This window comes from Neophocaena asiaeorientalis, unplaced genomic scaffold (genome assembly GCF_003031525.2).
Source record: "Neophocaena asiaeorientalis asiaeorientalis breed wild unplaced genomic scaffold, Neophocaena_asiaeorientalis_V1.1 scaffold135, whole genome shotgun sequence".
NCBI lineage: Eukaryota > Metazoa > Chordata > Mammalia > Artiodactyla > Phocoenidae > Neophocaena > Neophocaena asiaeorientalis.
In genome coordinates, this window is record NW_020175190.1 from 1,990,613 (window position 1) to 2,009,776 (window position 19,164).

The 19,164-nt window shown below is 34.5% G+C and overlaps 1 protein-coding gene and 1 pseudogene across 3 annotated transcripts in view; both read right to left on the bottom strand.

The window, feature by feature from the left end:
* Positions 1 to 8,353: 8,353 nt before the first annotated feature.
* Positions 8,354 to 9,809, bottom strand: LOC112412957 (glycerophosphodiester phosphodiesterase 1 pseudogene; annotated as a pseudogene).
* The window catches only part of EFCAB7 (EF-hand calcium binding domain 7), a 50,535-nt gene continuing 41,082 nt past the window's right edge, over positions 9,712 to 19,164 (bottom strand). The window contains exons 12-14 of one of the 3 annotated variants that reach the window (XM_024764748.1): positions 13,381 to 13,590; positions 10,986 to 11,093; positions 9,712 to 9,972 (exon numbers count right to left, since the gene is read on the bottom strand). In XM_024764748.1, the coding sequence (XP_024620516.1) occupies positions 9,898 to 9,972; positions 10,986 to 11,093; positions 13,381 to 13,590 (393 nt within the window). In that variant the 3' untranslated portion in view covers positions 9,712 to 9,897. Of the gene's footprint in view, positions 9,973 to 10,898; positions 11,094 to 13,380; positions 13,591 to 19,164 lie in introns of those variants that run through there. The other 2 variants (XM_024764749.1, XM_024764747.1) reach the window with 2 other exon arrangements.

Sequence of the window (19,164 nt, forward strand, 5' to 3'; positions counted from 1 at the left end):
AACTGTCCTTATTGCAGATGACATGTTTTTCTATGAAAAAAGTCCTAAGAAATCTACAAACAAAAAACTCCTAGGACTAATATATTAGTTAAGCAAGAGCCTCAGGATATAAGACCAATACACAAAAATCAATCATATTTTTATATACTAGCAATGTACAACTGTATAAACTGAAATTTTTTAAAAAATAGATTTACAATAGCTCATAAAAATAAAATACTTAGATACAAATCTAATAAAGAATGTATAGGATTTGTGTGCTAAAAACTATAAAATGCTTATGAAATAAATAAAAGAAAGCCTAAATAAATGAAGAGCTATACCATGTTCATGGATTGGAAGCATCAACATAATAAACATGTCAATTGCCCCCAAATGATCAATACATTTAACACAATATAAATCAAAATTCCAGCAAAACTTTTTGTAGATATATAAACGTTTTGTAGACTAGTCCTAAAATTTCCTTAGAAAGGGAAAGAAACTAGTTAACTTTGAAAAGCACAATAAAATTAGAGGAATCACATTATCTGATTAAAAGACTTACTATATATATAAAGCTACACTAACAAGACGGTGTAGTATTGGTTAGGGGAACTACAGATAGATCAAAGGAACAGAATAGAGTCCAGAAATAAAAGAGCAATTTAACGGAGAAAGAATAATCTTTTCAGCAAATGGTGCCAGGATAACTGAAATCCATATGGAAAAAAAGAAGAATGAACCTCAACCTAAACCTCATAGTTCACACAAAAATTAATTCAAAATAGATCACAGTGTTAAAAAAATAAAGAGCTAAGTGAAATATTTAATTAAAATGGGGAAAAAAGATCATAGATATAAATGTACAAAGTAAAACTATAAAATTTTTAGAAGAAAGCAAGAGGAAATCTTTGTGACCTGGGGTTAGGCAACAACTTCTTAGATTTGACACCAAACGCATGATCCATTAAAGGAAAAACTGATGAATTGGAGTTCATCAAAGTTAAACAGTTGCTCTCCATATGACACAAGTGAGAGAATGAAAAGACAAACTACAGACTAGGAGACAATATTTTCAAATCACATCTCCAACAAAAGATGAACCAGAATTTATAAAGAAGCCCAAAACTCGGCCTACCCAGGCTCTTTGGTAGGGCTAATGGCAGACCCTGGGAGGGCTCACACCAAGGAGTACTTCCCAGAACTTCTGCTGCCGGTGTCCTTGGTAAGACACAGCCATGGTAAGACACAGCCATGCCCCGCCTCTGCAGGAGACCCTCCAACACTAGCAGACCAGAGGGAAGACAGAAGAAACAAGAAGAACTACAATCCAGCCTGTGTAACAAAAACCACATTCACAGAAAGACAGACAAGATGAAAAGGCAGAGGGCTATGTACCAGATGAAGGAACAAGATAAAACCCCAGAAAAACAACTAAATGAAGTGGAGATAGGCAACCTTCCAGAAAAAGATTTCAGAATAATGATAGTGAAGATGATCCAGGACCTCAGAAAAAGAATGGAGGCAAAGATTGAGATGATGCAAGGAATGTTTAAAAAAGATCTAGAAAAATTAAAGAACAAACAAACAGAGATGAACAACAAAATAAATGAAATTTAAAATTCTCTAGGAGGAATCAATAGCAGAATAACTGAGGCAGAAGAACGGATAAGTGACCTGGAAGACAGAATGGTGGGATTCACTGCTGTGGAACAGAATAAAGAAAAAAGAATGAAAAGAAAGGAAGAACAGAAAGCCCAGAAATAAACCCAGGCACCTATGGTCAATTGATCTATGACAAAGGAGGCAAGGACATACAATGGAGAAAAGACAGTCTCTTCAGTAAGTGGTGCTGGGAAAACTGGACAGCTACATGTAAAAGAAAGAAAAATGGTACAGATGAACCGGTTTTCAGGGCAGAAATTGAGACACAGATGTAGAGAACAAACGTATGGACACCAAGCGGGGAAAGCCCTGGGGGTGGTGGTGGTGGTGGTGTGATGAATTGGGAGATTGAGATTGCCGTGTATACACTGATGTGTATAAAATTGATGACTAATAAGAACCTGCTGTATAAAAAATAAATAAAATTCAAAAAAAATTTACATAATTACCAAAAAAATCCCAAAACTCAACAGTAAGAAAACAACCCAATTTAAAATAGGCAAAAGACTTAAAGAGATACCTCACTGAAAAGGATATATACAGATAGTAAAGAAGCATATGAAAAGTTGCTCAATATCATTGGCCATTAGGGGAATGCAAATTAAAACTACTATGAGATAACACTGCATATCTATTAGAATGACTAAAATAAAAAATACTAAGTGCTAACAAGGATGCAGAACAACTGGAGCTCTCATATATTGCAGGTAGAAATGCAAACTGGTACAGCCACTCTGGAAAACACTGAAACAGTTTCTTAAACAGTCAAACATACACTTAAACATATGATCCAGTAATCTCACGTTCGGGTATCTACCCTACAGAAATGAAAACTTACGTTCAGGTAGGAACCTATACTTGAATGTTACAGCAGCTCTGTTAATATTGCCAAAAACTGGAAACAACCTATCAGATGAATGAATAAACAAATTGTGTAAATCTTTATGATGAAAGACTACTCAGCAGTAAAAGGAACAAACTATTGATACACCAATTTGGATAATTCTCAAAGGCATGCTGAGTGAAAAAATTCAGTCTCAAAAGGTTGATACATGATCCCATTTATATGACATTCTCAAAAAGAGAAAACCATAGTGATGGAAAACAGATCAGTGATTGCCAGGAGCTGGGAGTATGGAGCTAGGAGGAGAGGAGGATGTGACAAGGGAGTTTATTGGTGATGGAACTGCTCTGGATCCTGATTGCGGTGGTAGTCAAATGAATCTATACGTGTGTTAATTCAATAGAAATATATAACCTCACCTCCTCCCCCACAAAAGGTCAAATTTATTGTATAATAATTATTTTAATATGGAATTAAAACCACACAGAGGGATTCCCTGGTGGTGCAGTGGTTAAGAATCCACCTGCCAATGCAGGGCACACGGGTTTGAGCCCTGGTCCGGGAAGATCCCACATGCCGTGGAGCTACTAAGCCCATGCGCCACAACTACTGAGCCTGTGCTCTGCAACAAGAGAAGCCACCGCAATGAGAAGCCCGCGCACTGCAGTGAAGAGTAGCCCCCGCTCGCCGAAACTAGAGAATGCCCGCGTGCAGCAACGAAGACCCAACGCAGCCAAAAATAAATAAATAAATTTATTTTAAAAAAAAACTCACAGAAAAAAAAGTATTAGATTTAAAATAGAAGCTCAAGAAGCAGAATAGCTTCTTCTGCATTGGGGAAAGGTTTAAAGGCTTCATGAAGAATATAAAAAATATATGTTAAAGGCCCAGTGTGTAATACTTGTTCACAATCTATCTTCTCTGATAGACTATATATAATGAGAGCAGGAACAATGTCTAGTTTGATCACCTGTGTACATGCAGTAAATAAAGCAGTGCTCTATACATATTTGGCAATCAATAAGTATATGATTATTGACTTATTGCCTATGATATTAATAGGCAGAGATACAATACAAGAAATTGTAGGAAAAGTGAAAAACATGAGAAAATGCCTGAAAGTTCCTCCTCCCCCTTCTAAATCCCTTTTATCCCTTCAAGTTCAGTTAAAGTTCTAGCTCATCTCCCTGATTCTTCCAGCCACACTACTCTTTCCAACTTGTCCAAACTGGTTCTACCAAACATGGTCTAATATTTTAGTGTAGTACTTCTCAATATTTTAAAGCCTATGACTCATTTCCTTTAATAGTTATTAAAATGTGCCTTTTTCCATTATTTAAATTTTAAAATACATTGTATTGCATGACTAAAAACAAATCAAAGCACTTGTCGGCTTCAAACCACACTTCTTTCATTCCTTCATTCCTCCAAGAAAATCTTATCACCCCTCTCCCCTCAAATTGGGCAAGTCTTCCCTTCCTTTTCTGTTCCTGTACCCTAACTCATCCCTAGTTTATGCTTAATGATCAGTGTTTACTACTGTAATTTAAGACTTAATGTCATTCCTTAGTAGGATAACATGTAACTCATTTCCTCAGCTCTTTCTTCTCCTGAGGACAGAGATCATGTCCACTACTTCGGCCTTGTAACTAATGCCATGTGTGCTAGATACTTGCTAATTTTATGTCCTTGTATACTATTCACCAGTCTACTTGGCTTCCAAAATTGTTACTGCTCTGCAAGGAAGAAAACAAGTCTTTCTGAAGAAGCTAAATGCAAACAATTTTTACAACAATGTTTAGAAACGGCGCAGAGAAATGTATGTTTTAGTAATGCTGCATATTCATATCTATAATTGCCAGAAAGGTTACAATACTGGTATTCTGTAACTGGCACTATTGCATTGATATTCTATGTTGACATTAGCCTCATACGGATGATTGAACTTAAGCTGGCCTTGAATTTAATTTAGATGACCTTGTGTTAAACTGTAGAGGAAAGAATAAAGTTAAGAATATGTATAAAATGTTGGATGTTTACCAACTGTATCTAAAAGAAATTTTAAAATATTGTTTTTAAATTTGGAGGGAATGGAACCATACTTCTAACCACTTTATGTTAGTCTTCTTTTTAACATTCATATATATCTTTAAATCAACTGTGGTCAAATATTGCAAATATATGCAGCTTGTGAATTATTCATAAGAATTGAGAATGCCTATTCTTCATCTTCCTTAGACAAGAATTAGCCATAGCTAATAAATACAGACACTTTAATCAAAATCCTTTATCTCTTAGATTTTCAGCAACAATTCCTAGTCCCTGGCCCTTAAATTGTGTCTCCACAATCGCATCTACTTTCCCTAAATCAATTCCATTATTTGCCTTATTTTTCCTCAAATCTTTATGTAGCTCTTATTTTTTCCAGAAATTAAGCAAGGCTGAGTAGCAAAGATAGGCTTTATAATCCTATGAAAACCTAGCAGGGCTATCTCTATATGTCCTTATATAATATTTGTAACTTCATGAACAAGTGAAGAGCCTTTTAAGAGCTGAAGATTTAGTATCCACTTTACAAGTTAGAAATAATTTTTATATATTCTCTAATAAGAATGGGTGTATATGCTTGTGTATGGATGTATCCACAATATACAATATATTTCCCCAAAGCAGTCTTAGAAGTCATAAAGGACTTAAACCACTGCTGAGAAATATTATCAGTCTCTCTCTCTCTGGGGCATATGTGTGCACTAATGAATAATGAAATAATATGCTCACCCTCTGGTGGTCAAAACCAGAAATACATTTCCATTTTCCTGGATTATATCCAAAATATGATCACTGTGGTATATTAAGTTTCTGCTTCCTATTTAACTTACACCAAAAATAGATCTAAAAGAAGGCCATTGGCTTAAAAAAAAAAAAAACCACAGGTCTACTACAATATGTAATGGAAAAATCAACAAACTTATTAAATATAGTAATTTAAGAATTACTTATGACAGCATTTGATAATTAACACTAATTTGGCTTTAAAATATCGGAACTGTAGAATTTTAGAGTAGGAAGGAATTACAGCGATCATTCAGCCATTTCCCCTCCCATTTAAAACTTAGATAACGAAAAAATATTTCATTTTGTTTTAGTTGTTTAATCTGTTTCATGTAATTAATTACATGAAAAACAAAATCTGTATAAGTGGAATTGGATAGTAATGAGACCTTGTGTTTCTTTTCTTATGTTTCTATTTTTAACTTACAAATAGCCCAAGAACTAGGAAAAAATTATACCACATGTAAGTTTAAATTTTCTGCCCACTTTATTCAATCATCCAAAAAATATTTATTGTATATTATGGTTCCAATGGTATATGCTGGAATTGTAACTATCCCTGCTTTCAGCCTAGTGAAGGGTACAGATAAAACAGTAATTCCCGTATGGGATGCTGAGTGTGACCATAAAGAGTGAGCACAAAGTAATAGGGCCATCAAAGTGGTCTTGGTGGGGGGGAGTAATCAAGAAAGGATTCTTGGGAAAACTGACATATTTGATGAGACCTGAAGGAAGAAGAGGAAAAGGAGAAGGAAGACTTACTCTATGGGCAAGAAGGAAATATTACATCCAAAGGGCCTGAGGTGAGAGAGAATGCAGAAACTGAGAGAAGGTACAGAAGTATGGTTGGAAGAAGCCTGAAAAGGAATGGTCAGAGGTTGGAAGAAAATCCGGAGAATATGGTGTCAGAGAGATCAACGATATCTAACACTGGAGAGAAGACTTCAAAATATCCACTGTGTTGAATGATAAGGAAGTTATTTATGTCCCTGGAAAAACAACCACTAGTTGAATTAACTGGGAAGAATGAATGGGAGTCAAAAAAGTAGGTATAGCAAACAATTCTTTCATGTCTTTTTGGTGTGAAGGGGAGGACAGAATAATGATAGAGATAGATGGGGAATGAGAGGTTTCTTAAAGATGAAAAGTCTAGAACACATATATATAATAATGAAAAAAGAGCTAATTTCGAGGAAGTGTTTGTAGATAAAATTTTTTCATGGGGAGCTTTAATGTAGATACCATGAAGATAGGAAGGGCACAGGAGAGACTTGGGGCATTTAGATGTCTTTTTTGTAAGTTGAATCCTTGTGATTTTAAAATTAAACAACATGAAAAGTTACCTTTGAAAATGTAATAGTCAATCGGCACAAAACTACCCTGAAAAAGGGTAGTACCTCTTGAATTTAAAGAAAACATTCTTACATGTTAATCAACTTTATTTTAGTTGAATAAAGAATCATTATCAACCTATGAGTCTGGTATTTCAGGACTTGAATTAATTTTTTCTGGATATTCTAGTACCACAGTACTGAGGTAATTCTTAAAACATCATTTACTTAAACGTCCAAAAATGGAACCCAGCTTATTATAATCATTAACTAGCTGATTCCCTTGGATTTTCATTTGCTTGGAAGAAAGTTTAACTTGAAACAAAATATCTTTCTTTTCTACTGAGTAATTGAAAATGGGACCATAAGATAGCTGGGGTTTTTCCCCTCTAATAAGTGAGTAATGGGAAGAAGAAAAAAGTCTTGGTATGTCTAAGTGGTGACAGTGGTGGAAGATAAGGCTTAAGTGCTCACTATTCTTTCTTGAGTCTCCATGTTCCAATGATAGCACTTTATGTCACCTATCATTCTATTATAAAAAGCCTTTTTACAACTTGCGGCAAAGATAGCAACTTTATCATATGCTTTTGGTAACAGAGCCAGATAATTTATTTCCTGCAACTCAATACTTTGTGAAATAGAATATAGGGCCACATTTATTTGACTTAGAAAGCATCCGGCAATTAATAAAATGCTTTCACATTGCATTACTTTTTAAGACATCATCTGAAGAATTCAAACTGCTAGATAATGACAACCCATTTTACAGACATCTAATCAAGGGCCAAAAATCCAAGTGACATTTAAACTATGTGCTAGCATATGCTGGGTAAAAATAATATACTGCTATACTGGTATTCATATTTCAAAAGCTGACATTTACTAGCCAAGTATTCTGTTACTGATATGGTTACACAGGTCTTAATTCCTTAATATAGTATTTCATGCACCGTACTACTTCATTAATTGCTATTTGATTTAATTCCTATTATTTCAAAATACATTTAATTAAAAATACTCCACAGGTAAATCCATTAAACAATTTACTGTCAGAACAAAATATTCCTACTGTTGTGATTAGATTTTGGCTTCTTTAATACAAAAATTAATTTCTCCAAACTTTGCTTTAATTATATTTCCTCATGGGAAAACTAAATACAGTATATAATTAAATGGCTGTTTCTGCATTCACTATTTTATTCCTTTTAATGATTTTTAGTGTGGTCACAAGTTTGACAGCCACAATACATTGATAACATAGCTGAAGACAGTATTGAAATGTTACAAAAGCGTGGCAAGTTTTAAAATGTCAACTCTGAGTGATGGTGCATTTCCCATGTATTTGCATCTGTACCCCCAAATTTCACAACTCGGTCTGTGCTTATCCTCACCAGGTTAAGGTGTATGCCTCACTTAGGTCAGGGCAGGAGCTGTTGTGCCTTTTTTTTTTTTTTTTGCGGTACGCGGGCCTCTTTCTCACTGTTGTGGCCTCTCCCGCTGCGTAGCCCAGGCTCCAGACACGCAGCCCCAGCGGCTACGGCCCACGGGCCCAGTCGCTCCGCGGCACGTGGGATCCTCCCGGACCGGGGCACGAACCCGTGTCCCCTGCATCGGCAGGCGGACTCTCAACCACTGCGCCACCAGGGAAGCCCTGTTCTGCCTTTTTGCAGACCCAGACTTTCAAGAGCAAGTGTTGAACTCAGGCATTCCACGGAGCATGTTGGCAACACCAGACTTTGCTTTGGTTCCTATTACTGTGTGAGCTACCTGATCTCCCAGGGTTTGGGCTAGCACAAGGGGTATTTTGATATCCCTGCATGAGACCAGCAGGCAGTTTCTGTACATGTTTCCTTGGGGAGGGGGTTGGGGGAGATTCTAGAACTGATGTGCAGTCTTCCAACACACTGTCTGACAGAGCTGGAACTAAGATGGGATTCATAGTAACTTTTTTTCATCAAAGGTATTAACCGTCCAAGCAACAGCCTGAATGCCTTTAGTTGACCACTTCTTCAAGTAGTTTGGGGATACAAAATCCTTTTGCATGAGGAAACCTGAAATTCCACACAGGTACCATAAGATATTACGTATGCTCCAAGCAAATGAAACATCTATTACCACAAACATGGATTGTATCCAGAGAGTATCATAGTCCCATCTGCTGTTTGGCTAAGGTTCCAAGGTCTGTGAGTTAAAGCCATTACTACACTGTGATCTGTTTGTCTCATAGATAACTTCCGGCAAGAAAGAGCAAATACTACTACTATTGTATAGTTGAGGAAATTTCATACACATTTTCTTTAGAACATCAGTAGCCATATTTGCATGGCCTTTGACATCAAAGAAGACTGTGACATTATGGTTCAGGCACTCTGCTCCAGCTTCCCTCAGGGCAGGGATCTTCTCATCAGGGAAATTATTCCTGAATCTGTGATCTGCTGCAGGATTAAACTTTCTAATTTGTTCAAGTGTCAAATCACACATCGACCAGTCCCATCAGTCTACTTGTGCTATTGTGCATTAAGGTAGCAATCTCATCAGAAGGAAACGCAGCATCCAACTGTTCTCTGACTCATTGTGACTGCCACTGCCAATGGCAGAAACTCGGTCCTGGGGCTTGAGCACCAGCAGAGCCCTGTGGGAGGGCACATGCTCAAGGCTGAAGAGGCGCAGCAGGAGATAGAGGCTGCCGATGAAGAAGCAAGCAGTGAAGGGCTGCACGTCACCAGCCACAGCAGCAGCAGCAGGAAGGAGGACTCCTGGTCCTCTCACAGCCACATGCCTGTGACTATACCAGTAAGGATAGGAGTCCTGGATCCACTGGGCTCCTTGGACAGGCCAGAGCACAGGGATAAAGCACAAGGCACTCACTGCAGCTTGCCCATTTACATTTTATTCCAGGATTTTTTGGATAAATCAAAAGTGTATAGGATTTTATAGAATTCATTGAGTATTACTTTTTAAAAGCTTACCTGTACTTTGATTTCAATTTACTAGTCATAAATGAAATATGCCCAGATTTCCCATTAAATTAATAAGAAGGCCACACATTAAAAAATTATTTCTATTTTAATAACAAAGTATATAATATGGACATGAAATGTAAATGCATACAAATTAAATAGATTATTACGTACATCAGTTAAATTGATTAGCATTTTGTTGATCAACAAATAACAGACTAAACTTGAAATAATTCTTCTCAGTTTGATAGTCTCAAGCAAAATTATTTCCTAAAAACAACGTTTAAGATATAAGGGAATACACACAGTAATATATCCATTCTTGTCGTTCATTCAGAGGCATTACATGTTGACAAACCTGCATATAAAAATAGAAAGCCTTTACTTTCCTTTTATATACTGTAATTTGGGGCTAATTTTTCAATAGGACATTTCTAGAACCTATGTAAAAAAATACCTCTGTGCAGATAAAATTCTTTAATATTTGTCCTTAGCAGGGACCTGCAATCTACGATCTGATGTCTAACAGGATAATCCAGCCTAAATTCTACGTAATATAGTATTTGGTAGTTGGTATTTGTGAATGTGGGTAAAGAGGAGTGGTAGAAAGGGAAGTAAATATTCTTTCCTCACTAAACCTAGAACATTAAAAAAAAAAACCATGATTGGGATAACAGAAAAGATAAACTCTTCTTATCCTGTTTTAGGATTTCACTGACAGTATGGAGAAAAAAAGGGAAAGATAGGAAGTTTTTTCCTTTTTCCCTTGACTAAACTAGTTTCAGGGTCTACTGATCTCTCCCTGCCTTTGAACTCCTGGCTAAATCAGAAACCCAGAGTTGTGCTAACACCATAACTTCAGCTATTCTAGCTCTTGACTTAGTTGGTTATCTGAAATTCACAGGCATTTTTTCTTTTAGGTTACCTCAGAAAATCTTAATAATGTAGATAAAAATATTTTGAGTTATCAAAAGTCCTATTACTATTAATACTACTTTGTATTTCTATATAATATTCAATAGTGCTTTCACATATATCATTATATTTTTATCTTTACATTAATTTTGTGAAGTACCTAAAACTGGTGACATTACATTAATTTTACACTTAAAGAGACTGAAACAAACAAAAAAGAGACTGAAACAGAGAAGTTAAGTGAATGTCCCATAATTACTGAACCAAATAGTGAAAACTGGATTAGAACCAGTCTCCTATCTCATAGTACAGGATGGTACTAATACAAATATCATACTTAAAATAATTTTCTACTTTATTTATATTTATCTACATATTTATCCATAACATTAATAGCAAAAATGTTTTTTTCAAATTGATAAAACAAAAGGCTTTAATTAGAAAACAATGCATTACCATTGTAGATTTTGGTGCCACTTCTACTGCAAATATGTCAAGTCCTCTGTTGTTTACACAGTTTTTACTCAGCTCGTTGTTGATGTGAATAATCACTTTATTATCTGACTATAAAAAAAAAGATTTTATAAGTTGCTAGTCCTTTCTTTACTAAATACATACAAACAAAATGATAATTGCAAAACACTTTGCAAGTCTTGTGATAGAGATATTCACAGGGTTCTATAGAAACAAAGAAGACGTTATAGAAACACAGAAACATTAGCTCAGACGGGGGTATCACGGAAGACCTTATGGAAGAAGTGATACTGAAGATAATATATCATTGATAACGATAGCCTCTAGGATGGATAGCAAACAAGAGAAAGCAGAATGAAGCTGATAAATAAGAGAAATGTAGGAGTCAAAGTCTTCCCCTGCTAAAGAACCTGTAATCACTCTAATGACTACAAAGGGGCAATATAACATTAGACTACCTGGATTCATCTCTCATCTCTTCTACTACTTAGCTCTGCGACCTTTTGTAAGTTATTTAACATCCCTGTGCACAAGTTTCCTTGTGTGTAAAATAGGAATAGTATAATACTTAGGAATAGGAAAATAGGAATAGTATAATACTTAGGAATAGGAAAATAGGAATAGTATAATACTTAGGAATAGGAAAATAGGAATAGTATAATACTTAGGAATAGGAAAATAGGAATAGTATAATACTTACCTCATTGGGTTGTTGTGAGAAGTAAAAGCGTTAAAGTGCCTGGCACATGGTAAGCTCTAAAATATTATTATTACCTCATTTTGGTGAAGGAAATTTAATTTTCCTTGAGGGAAAAGGAGATGGAGGGTTGAGAAATGAAGGTAATAGAGCAGAGGAATTGGGGTAAGGTAGTGGCTCTCTTCCACCCTTTTAGTTCTAATGAAACGTAGAGGGCTCACACACACACAACCAAAACCAAACAAAAAAGAAAACATAGAGGGCAGAAACAGAAACATGCTGGATCTTAGGAACCACTCTCCAAAGTGTTATGATCCATTTGAAGACTGCAATCTACTGGCTGGGGAACCTATCTTATTTCATCAAGTCTAAAACTCTTCTATCTTGTTTTCAAGATAACATATATAATCTGGACCCATTCAACCTATGTTATTTACCTTTCAAATACTTCTCCAAATAAAGCTTTCTGTTTCTGCAAAGGAGATATTCTCACTTTTTCATCTATAGTTCACATTAACTCTTACTCATATTTCTCCTTATACTGTTTCTCCTGCTTCTAAAGGCTGCCTCTCTGCGTATCTAAATCCTAGTTATCCTTCAAATCCTATACACATGTTTAAATCCCACATCAGTTCCCTTCCCCCTAATCACAAGCCCTTCCCCAACTTCTATAGTCCAAACTAACATCAAGTACAAGAGATACAAATACAGTTGAATTCCTATTGCACATACAAACAGTATTATGTAATTTAACATTTAACTGTTATTTCGAGAGTATTAATTTTGCCTTTACAATTAGCCCATAAACTCCTTGACAGCAGAGACCATGTTATACTTTCTAGTGGCCCCTATGGTGACTATGAGAGTTACATAATATATATTCACATTGACTCAATACTCAGCCAAATCTTAATGCACTTTAAGAAATTTATGAAAGGCATAAAAATAATGTAAATCTCACCCAGGAACTAAAAGAAATAAGCCAACAGTTCTAAAAAACCTAGCCATCTTGAGTAAGATTTTATAAAAATTTATAATTTCTAGAAAACTCAGTATATCTGACTTTAAGAATTTATGTGTGTATTCTCTTGACCAGCAATATCAATAGTAGCAAAGAAGATGGCCAAAAGCCAGAAATAATTGGCTTGATAAAAACAGGTCCTGGACAGTGGAATATATTTAATTAGATAAAATGATGATAATCTGTAGGATTTCTGATACTGCAAAGTTTGTATAAAACAGTTGGGCTAAATTCTTTTCTTTACTTTGTTTATAGTTCTTTAAAACATGATGTCCATTGTTTAAAATAGCTATGTATGTGTGAAGACTTTTAGTAACAAACTAAATAAAATACTTTGTATCCAGATTATGCTCTATCTTCATAGATCTCCAAATATTTAATTTTCATAATATTTTAATAGAAAAACAATTGTCTCATAAGGAAACACAAAAAATAAATATCTAATAAATAAAGTAAATATTATATACCTTAAAAATATATAAAAATTATCATGCCCAGTTTGAGTTAGAAACTCAAAAAGAAAAAAGAATAACTTGACTATTACAGATATTATTAATGTAATGGGGTATTTAATTACTATGCAAGAATAGGGTGAGAAAGAAGATGGAACATAGTAGCAAACATTGCTGTTATGAGGAGAACCACCTCATAACTGATACCTTGTTTTCAATAACTGATGTTATCCAGGTGTCACACTTATAAGTATGTACAATTATATTTTCATAGCCATCCATTACTTTGGCATCGCCTTTGTTAAGAACAGATTTACAAATGGCCTTCTCAAGTTGCCCACTGCATGCCTCCATATGGACAGTTTTAATTCTTGGCTTGCATTTGTCTGCATAGATATCGATGACAAATGGGCATGCCTGAAATGAAAAATAAATCAAACCTTGTTTCAGCCTTTTGATAGAATTTAAATTATTTATTATTAATATGTTTATCATATGACTTAAGAACATACTTTCTAGCTTGTCCTTCTGATACACATTTATGAGGAAAATTTTAGTACTATGAATTGATTAATAAAAAAGCATGAAATTCTGATTTTTTGGTTGCATATTAACTGATAATGTTCATAGAAAAGGAAAGAAACCTTCTTTACGCCAACCCCTCCATTTGCTCTAAAGCTAACTCATGTCATGTTAGTTACTTAATTTCCTTTCCTAACTACAGAAAGACTACAGAAAGAATTCATCAACAGGCTCTAAAGAAATTATGTGAAACTCAATACACGAATATATAGCACCAAAAATAACTAAGTGTAGAAAAATTAATTCACACAGTTTATAGTTAGTGTAAAAGCACCTTTAAAAATCTGAGATCTAAAGAGATTTTCTGCATTTGGAAATAGATTTTTCTAATGTCTACTCTTTAGTCTCTACCATAGCCTACAAGATACTGCACACGGTAGCCTCTCTATACAGCCCAGTCCCCTGCCTTGCAGGACATGTTCCAGTTACTCTGCTTTTTCATATCCTAGAACAAATAAAGCTCTTTCCTGTGTCAGGGATTTCGTATGTAGTATTCTCCCTGCTTAGAAGATTCATACATTTTCACATATATATCTCATCCTCCTCTTTCAAGTTTAAGCTTAAGTGTCACTTCTGCAGAGAGAGTGGCTCTGGTCCCCCAATCTCCTTCACTCCCCCACTGTTCTCTACTTTGGCCACTGGCTTGTTCCCTTCAAAACACTTTTGAAATGATTTTATTAATTTTGCATTTAATCAGTCATCCTCCTTCATGGAATGTCCATGAGGGCAGAATTTTTGACTATTTTATTCATCACTGTGCCTCTTTATTACAAGCTTACTTTATGTAGGCATTAAAGTGTATTCGTTGAGTAAATGAATGAATTCACACACATTGATGATCAACTTCTTATTATGGGGACAAAAGATAAAAGTCTGAACTTAGTAGAACAATATACATTTTTATTTTTTTTAAAAAGTTTAAAAACATTTAATGACTCCAACCTTTGGCAATAATAAAGTCACCTTTTTAAGAGATAGTAGTCTGAAAAATCACTGGAAAAGAAAGCAGAAGATCTGAGTTTGTAATTGGGTTTTGACATTTACTAGCTTCGTGATCTGGGGAAGTCACTTCACTTCTATGAGGCTCAGTTTCTTCATTGAGAAGGTGGGGATAAACAGTATATATCCTGCCAAGAGTTGCTAGAAATATCTAATAGTAATATGTGTCAAAATATTTCACAATATAGAATTCTAAAAAAAATTGTAATAATTATGATTATGGCATTTTAAAGGTTTAATTTATTTTTTCAGTACTGAATAGATTCTGGTATTATTCTACCATTTTTCAAGTCTTGCTTATTTGTCTTATTCAACCAAAGAGTATCAATATTACATTCAGATATCACTGACTATAAACATCTTAAAGTCTTTGTTAAAGACGTATTCCCTAAAATTTTTAAATAAAATCTTATCTACTCTAAAAATGGTGCCCTGTAACTGTATTACTTTTTTCTGTTCATGGACTTGATCTTTTATTTACTTAACTTTTTTATCCTACTAAGTTAATATAGGAAGCATACAATAAGGAAGAAAACAATTCATTGTAAATTGGTAATTGTAAAAATATTAACAATATATAATAAGGAAGACGGGGAAGATTGTAATAAAAAAACCTAGATTAAGGCATGCTACTAAAATTTTGCACAAAGTGTGGCTCTTAGCTACCTGTTAGCCAAGATAAAAGTGAAAGAGAGTGTATTACGTAGCTCTCAATATCTAAAAAAACGAAGGAAATTTTTCCCAGTTCTGAATTCCAAAAGGAATTTATACCATGAAATTCTTTTTTTAAAAAGAAGAGAAGGAAAAAAAGGGAAAAAACTAGGCATACGTTTTGCTTATCAACGTCCAATAAAGAACAAATTATTGTTATGGTGACATAGGGGCAATGCTCTTGCAGGAGGAACAATAAAGAAGTTATGCGGCTCTTTGAAAGAGGATCTGCCTTTATAAGTTGATAGAGAGAGTGGATAACCTATAATTCTAAAACTGAATTAGGGGGTTTAATAAGAAAAAATGAAGTAAAAGTGACTGGCTGTGCCTGATTGTAGAGGAAAAAAATAAGACAAACTGAGAGTATATAGTAACTTATAGAATGCTTAAAATAAACTTTGGTTTACTAAAACCATTCAATTAATGAGATTTCAAACAAACCTAAGCCCTTTCCTAAATCCTAACCTGTAACTGATACTTTGGTTAGTCTTTGTGACACAATACCTACTAATTTAATAGGTGGGATCAAAATACTGCTCATTTAGACATTAGATTACTTACATAATATACGACTCAAGAAATTGCCAAAAAAACAGTTCCTGAATCCTTATGGGCAAAAGACTCTACAGACATATTCAAACCAATTAGAACACAGCTCATAAGATTTTAAATGGATTCTTCCTAAATTATCATAAATTTTTTTTTTTTTTACAAACATGAAAATGTTAGGTCATGCTCTAGGTATATTAACTCAGTAACATAGCACACATCAGAGAACCATTGCCTATCAAAGCTAATACCTTAACTGAACAGGCTCATTGTCTCAGAGCACTTACAGGTATCAGTCAAAACTAAATCAGTCCAAATACCTTCAGATTTTGTATGAATCCTTTAAATAAAATGCTATCACATGTGTATATCCCTATCATTGATGGAAGTATTCAATATTTTTATACCAATTAATTAATTATGAATTATTACTTTCTCCCTCTATTACCATCTGCTGATTCAATACTTTCAACCCAACAACTCTATAACTCTTACTGAATGAGGAGAATATCCTCATTATGATTCTGTAAATCAAGAAGTATCCATACCCAGAAAAAAATTTTGGATGCTTCAATACCAAATCCTGACTTAATATTGTTTGTTGATGGGGTTATATTAAAAAAAATAAAAAGGACAATACCAGGCTTGACATAATAAGTAGCCTAGTCTCTTCTGTAAAATCTATTTCCTTACCATGAAATAGCTTAGCTCAAATGATTAAATTATGGCTCTCTCTAAAGCATATCAAATCACTAGAAGAAGAGAGTAAAATACACATACTAGCTAACAGCTAGTATGCTTTTAGAATAATTGACTTTTTAAAAATGTTATAGAAAAAAACAAGGTTTTATTTGCACTTTCTCAAGTACTCTTTAAAAATGAACAACAAATACATGATTTGATACCTAAAATAATTGCTATCATAAAGGAAGAGACAGTAAAAGAAGTTCTATGGAAGCTAATATCTATACTATAGATACCACAGAAATACTTTAGAAGTACTATACAAATACTTTTAACAGACCATTATATTAAACAGACTACTCTGACTAAAGTCCTTATGTAAAAGCATTGTAAGAATAATAAAATAAAATCCACGGAAAAGTTCAAGGATTGCATTGTAGATATACAAACTTTGGCCTCCCAAATTCTGTAAAGAAACAATGGGTACAATCAGGTTATAAGAACCACGAGGATTAAGATCAGACAAAACCAAAATAGCCATCTGGGCTACAAAAATAAAGGATAAAATCCTCTGTGAAACAATTCATTCCAATAGGGACAAACTGGCTATAATATCAAACACTAAGGAAAGAACTTTCCTAGGATGATGAAGGATAAAGTCGGTCCATGCTTTATTTGGAACTAAATTAACCTAAAACAATTGAGGGACATGAACTGAGACTATGCTCTAAAAGACTCTGGGCATGTCCAAATTGAATTTATACAGTTGCCTCTCCTGCCATGGTTTCTGAATATGTCGTACTAATAATAGCACATTTCTTTTCAGAATGGATCAAAATATTTCCCTGTTGAAAGGTCACAACCATCATGACTGCCTAGGACATTCCAAATTACTGATCCCGTGACAAGGGACACATTTAACTGGAACAATTATTCATAAATTTGGATTATGTACTCAAAAGCATTTTTGTCTTTATCGTTCCCAAATCTCTGGGAAAACGATAAGGGCCTTAACAGAATTAGAAAGACACACCCTTTAAAGATCCTAAAGTGAGGTTTACCAGAGAACCTCCAGAAGCCAGCAGTACACAGAATTAACTGCTAACCCAGAAACCTTTCAATAAGCACATGACCATATGAAGTAAGAAGCTTTCTCTCGAGACCACTGGAGCAAGATTCTTCTATAGGTTACAGTCTTCTTTGAACACTCTTGTTTATTCATAGCTTTCCTCTTTACTGATTTAAGGGTATATATGTCTGACTTAGCCTATCATGTTCTCCTTATTAGTAATACTGACTTTCCTAAGTCTAGGCTTTAAGGAAAATATGTTTGAACTATGAGAAATAAAAATGCAATATTTATTATTAGTCACAGCACCAAGAAACACCAAGAAACAATATACCTACAATCCCACAAAGGATGATTACATGACTTGTGCAGCTTCTATGTGGAAATCAGACTATTTAATGCCAACCCAGAACCACGGTAAATTATTTTGTACAGCTATTAGTTAGGCCATTACAAGGGTATGACTCTCCAATACCCTCAGTGGGTTATATTTCCTGACATACACCCCAAAATAATAAAACCCTTTCTGCAAAAGACTCCTGAAGATAGTAAGCCGATTCGCAGCAGTTATGCCACTCCACATGATCATCAAAACATTGCTCCTTCATTTTGGTTGACACAGTAATTAATATAGCCTAAGCCTGGGGGCACAACAAGCCAGTTGAGTTAAATTCTTTAACACAAACGGGTATAGATAATAAAAAAGCCTCGACTTTCTTTTGAACAATCAGGGAGGAGTCTGCACTAATGCTAATACTTCAGGTTGTACCTGGATTAACACTAGAAGTAAAACTAACTAAAACTACAAAAGGCTATAAAAAATAGACTTAAGGAGTCCTTGGGACTTTTCTTGGCCAAGTCTGGAAAATCTGGGGTCCTGATTCTGGAGTGCCCTTCAGTCCTCTCTTATAATACTTCTAGTTGTACTTGTCTCAGAGTTTAACTGTTGTCCAGAATCTTAAAATGCTTCAGTAACTTAAAAAGTTACTTTCCCAACAGATGACTTAAAGGCAAAATCAGGATGAAATCATGATACATGCACAAACTGAAAATTAGATCTCCACAGAGGAAACCTCTTCAAAGAGAATCAACATCAGTGGTTGAGTGAATCGTTGATGGTTTTTTCTGCAACCTTAGCTGGATGAAAATCAAAAGGAAAGACTGGGAATAAAAAAGTGCCCATAAACTTATGAAAAAACTGATTATTCTGTTGTTATGGTAATGAGCAGTCATCAGAACTTGGTTTTTTCTTTAATATATATTTAATTTTTATAAGTAAAATAGTTAATATACAATGTTGTGCTAGTTTCTTGTGTACAGCAAAGTGATTCAGTTATATACGTATGTATATATATAAACACACAGATATGTACGTATATATTATATATATTTTTTTC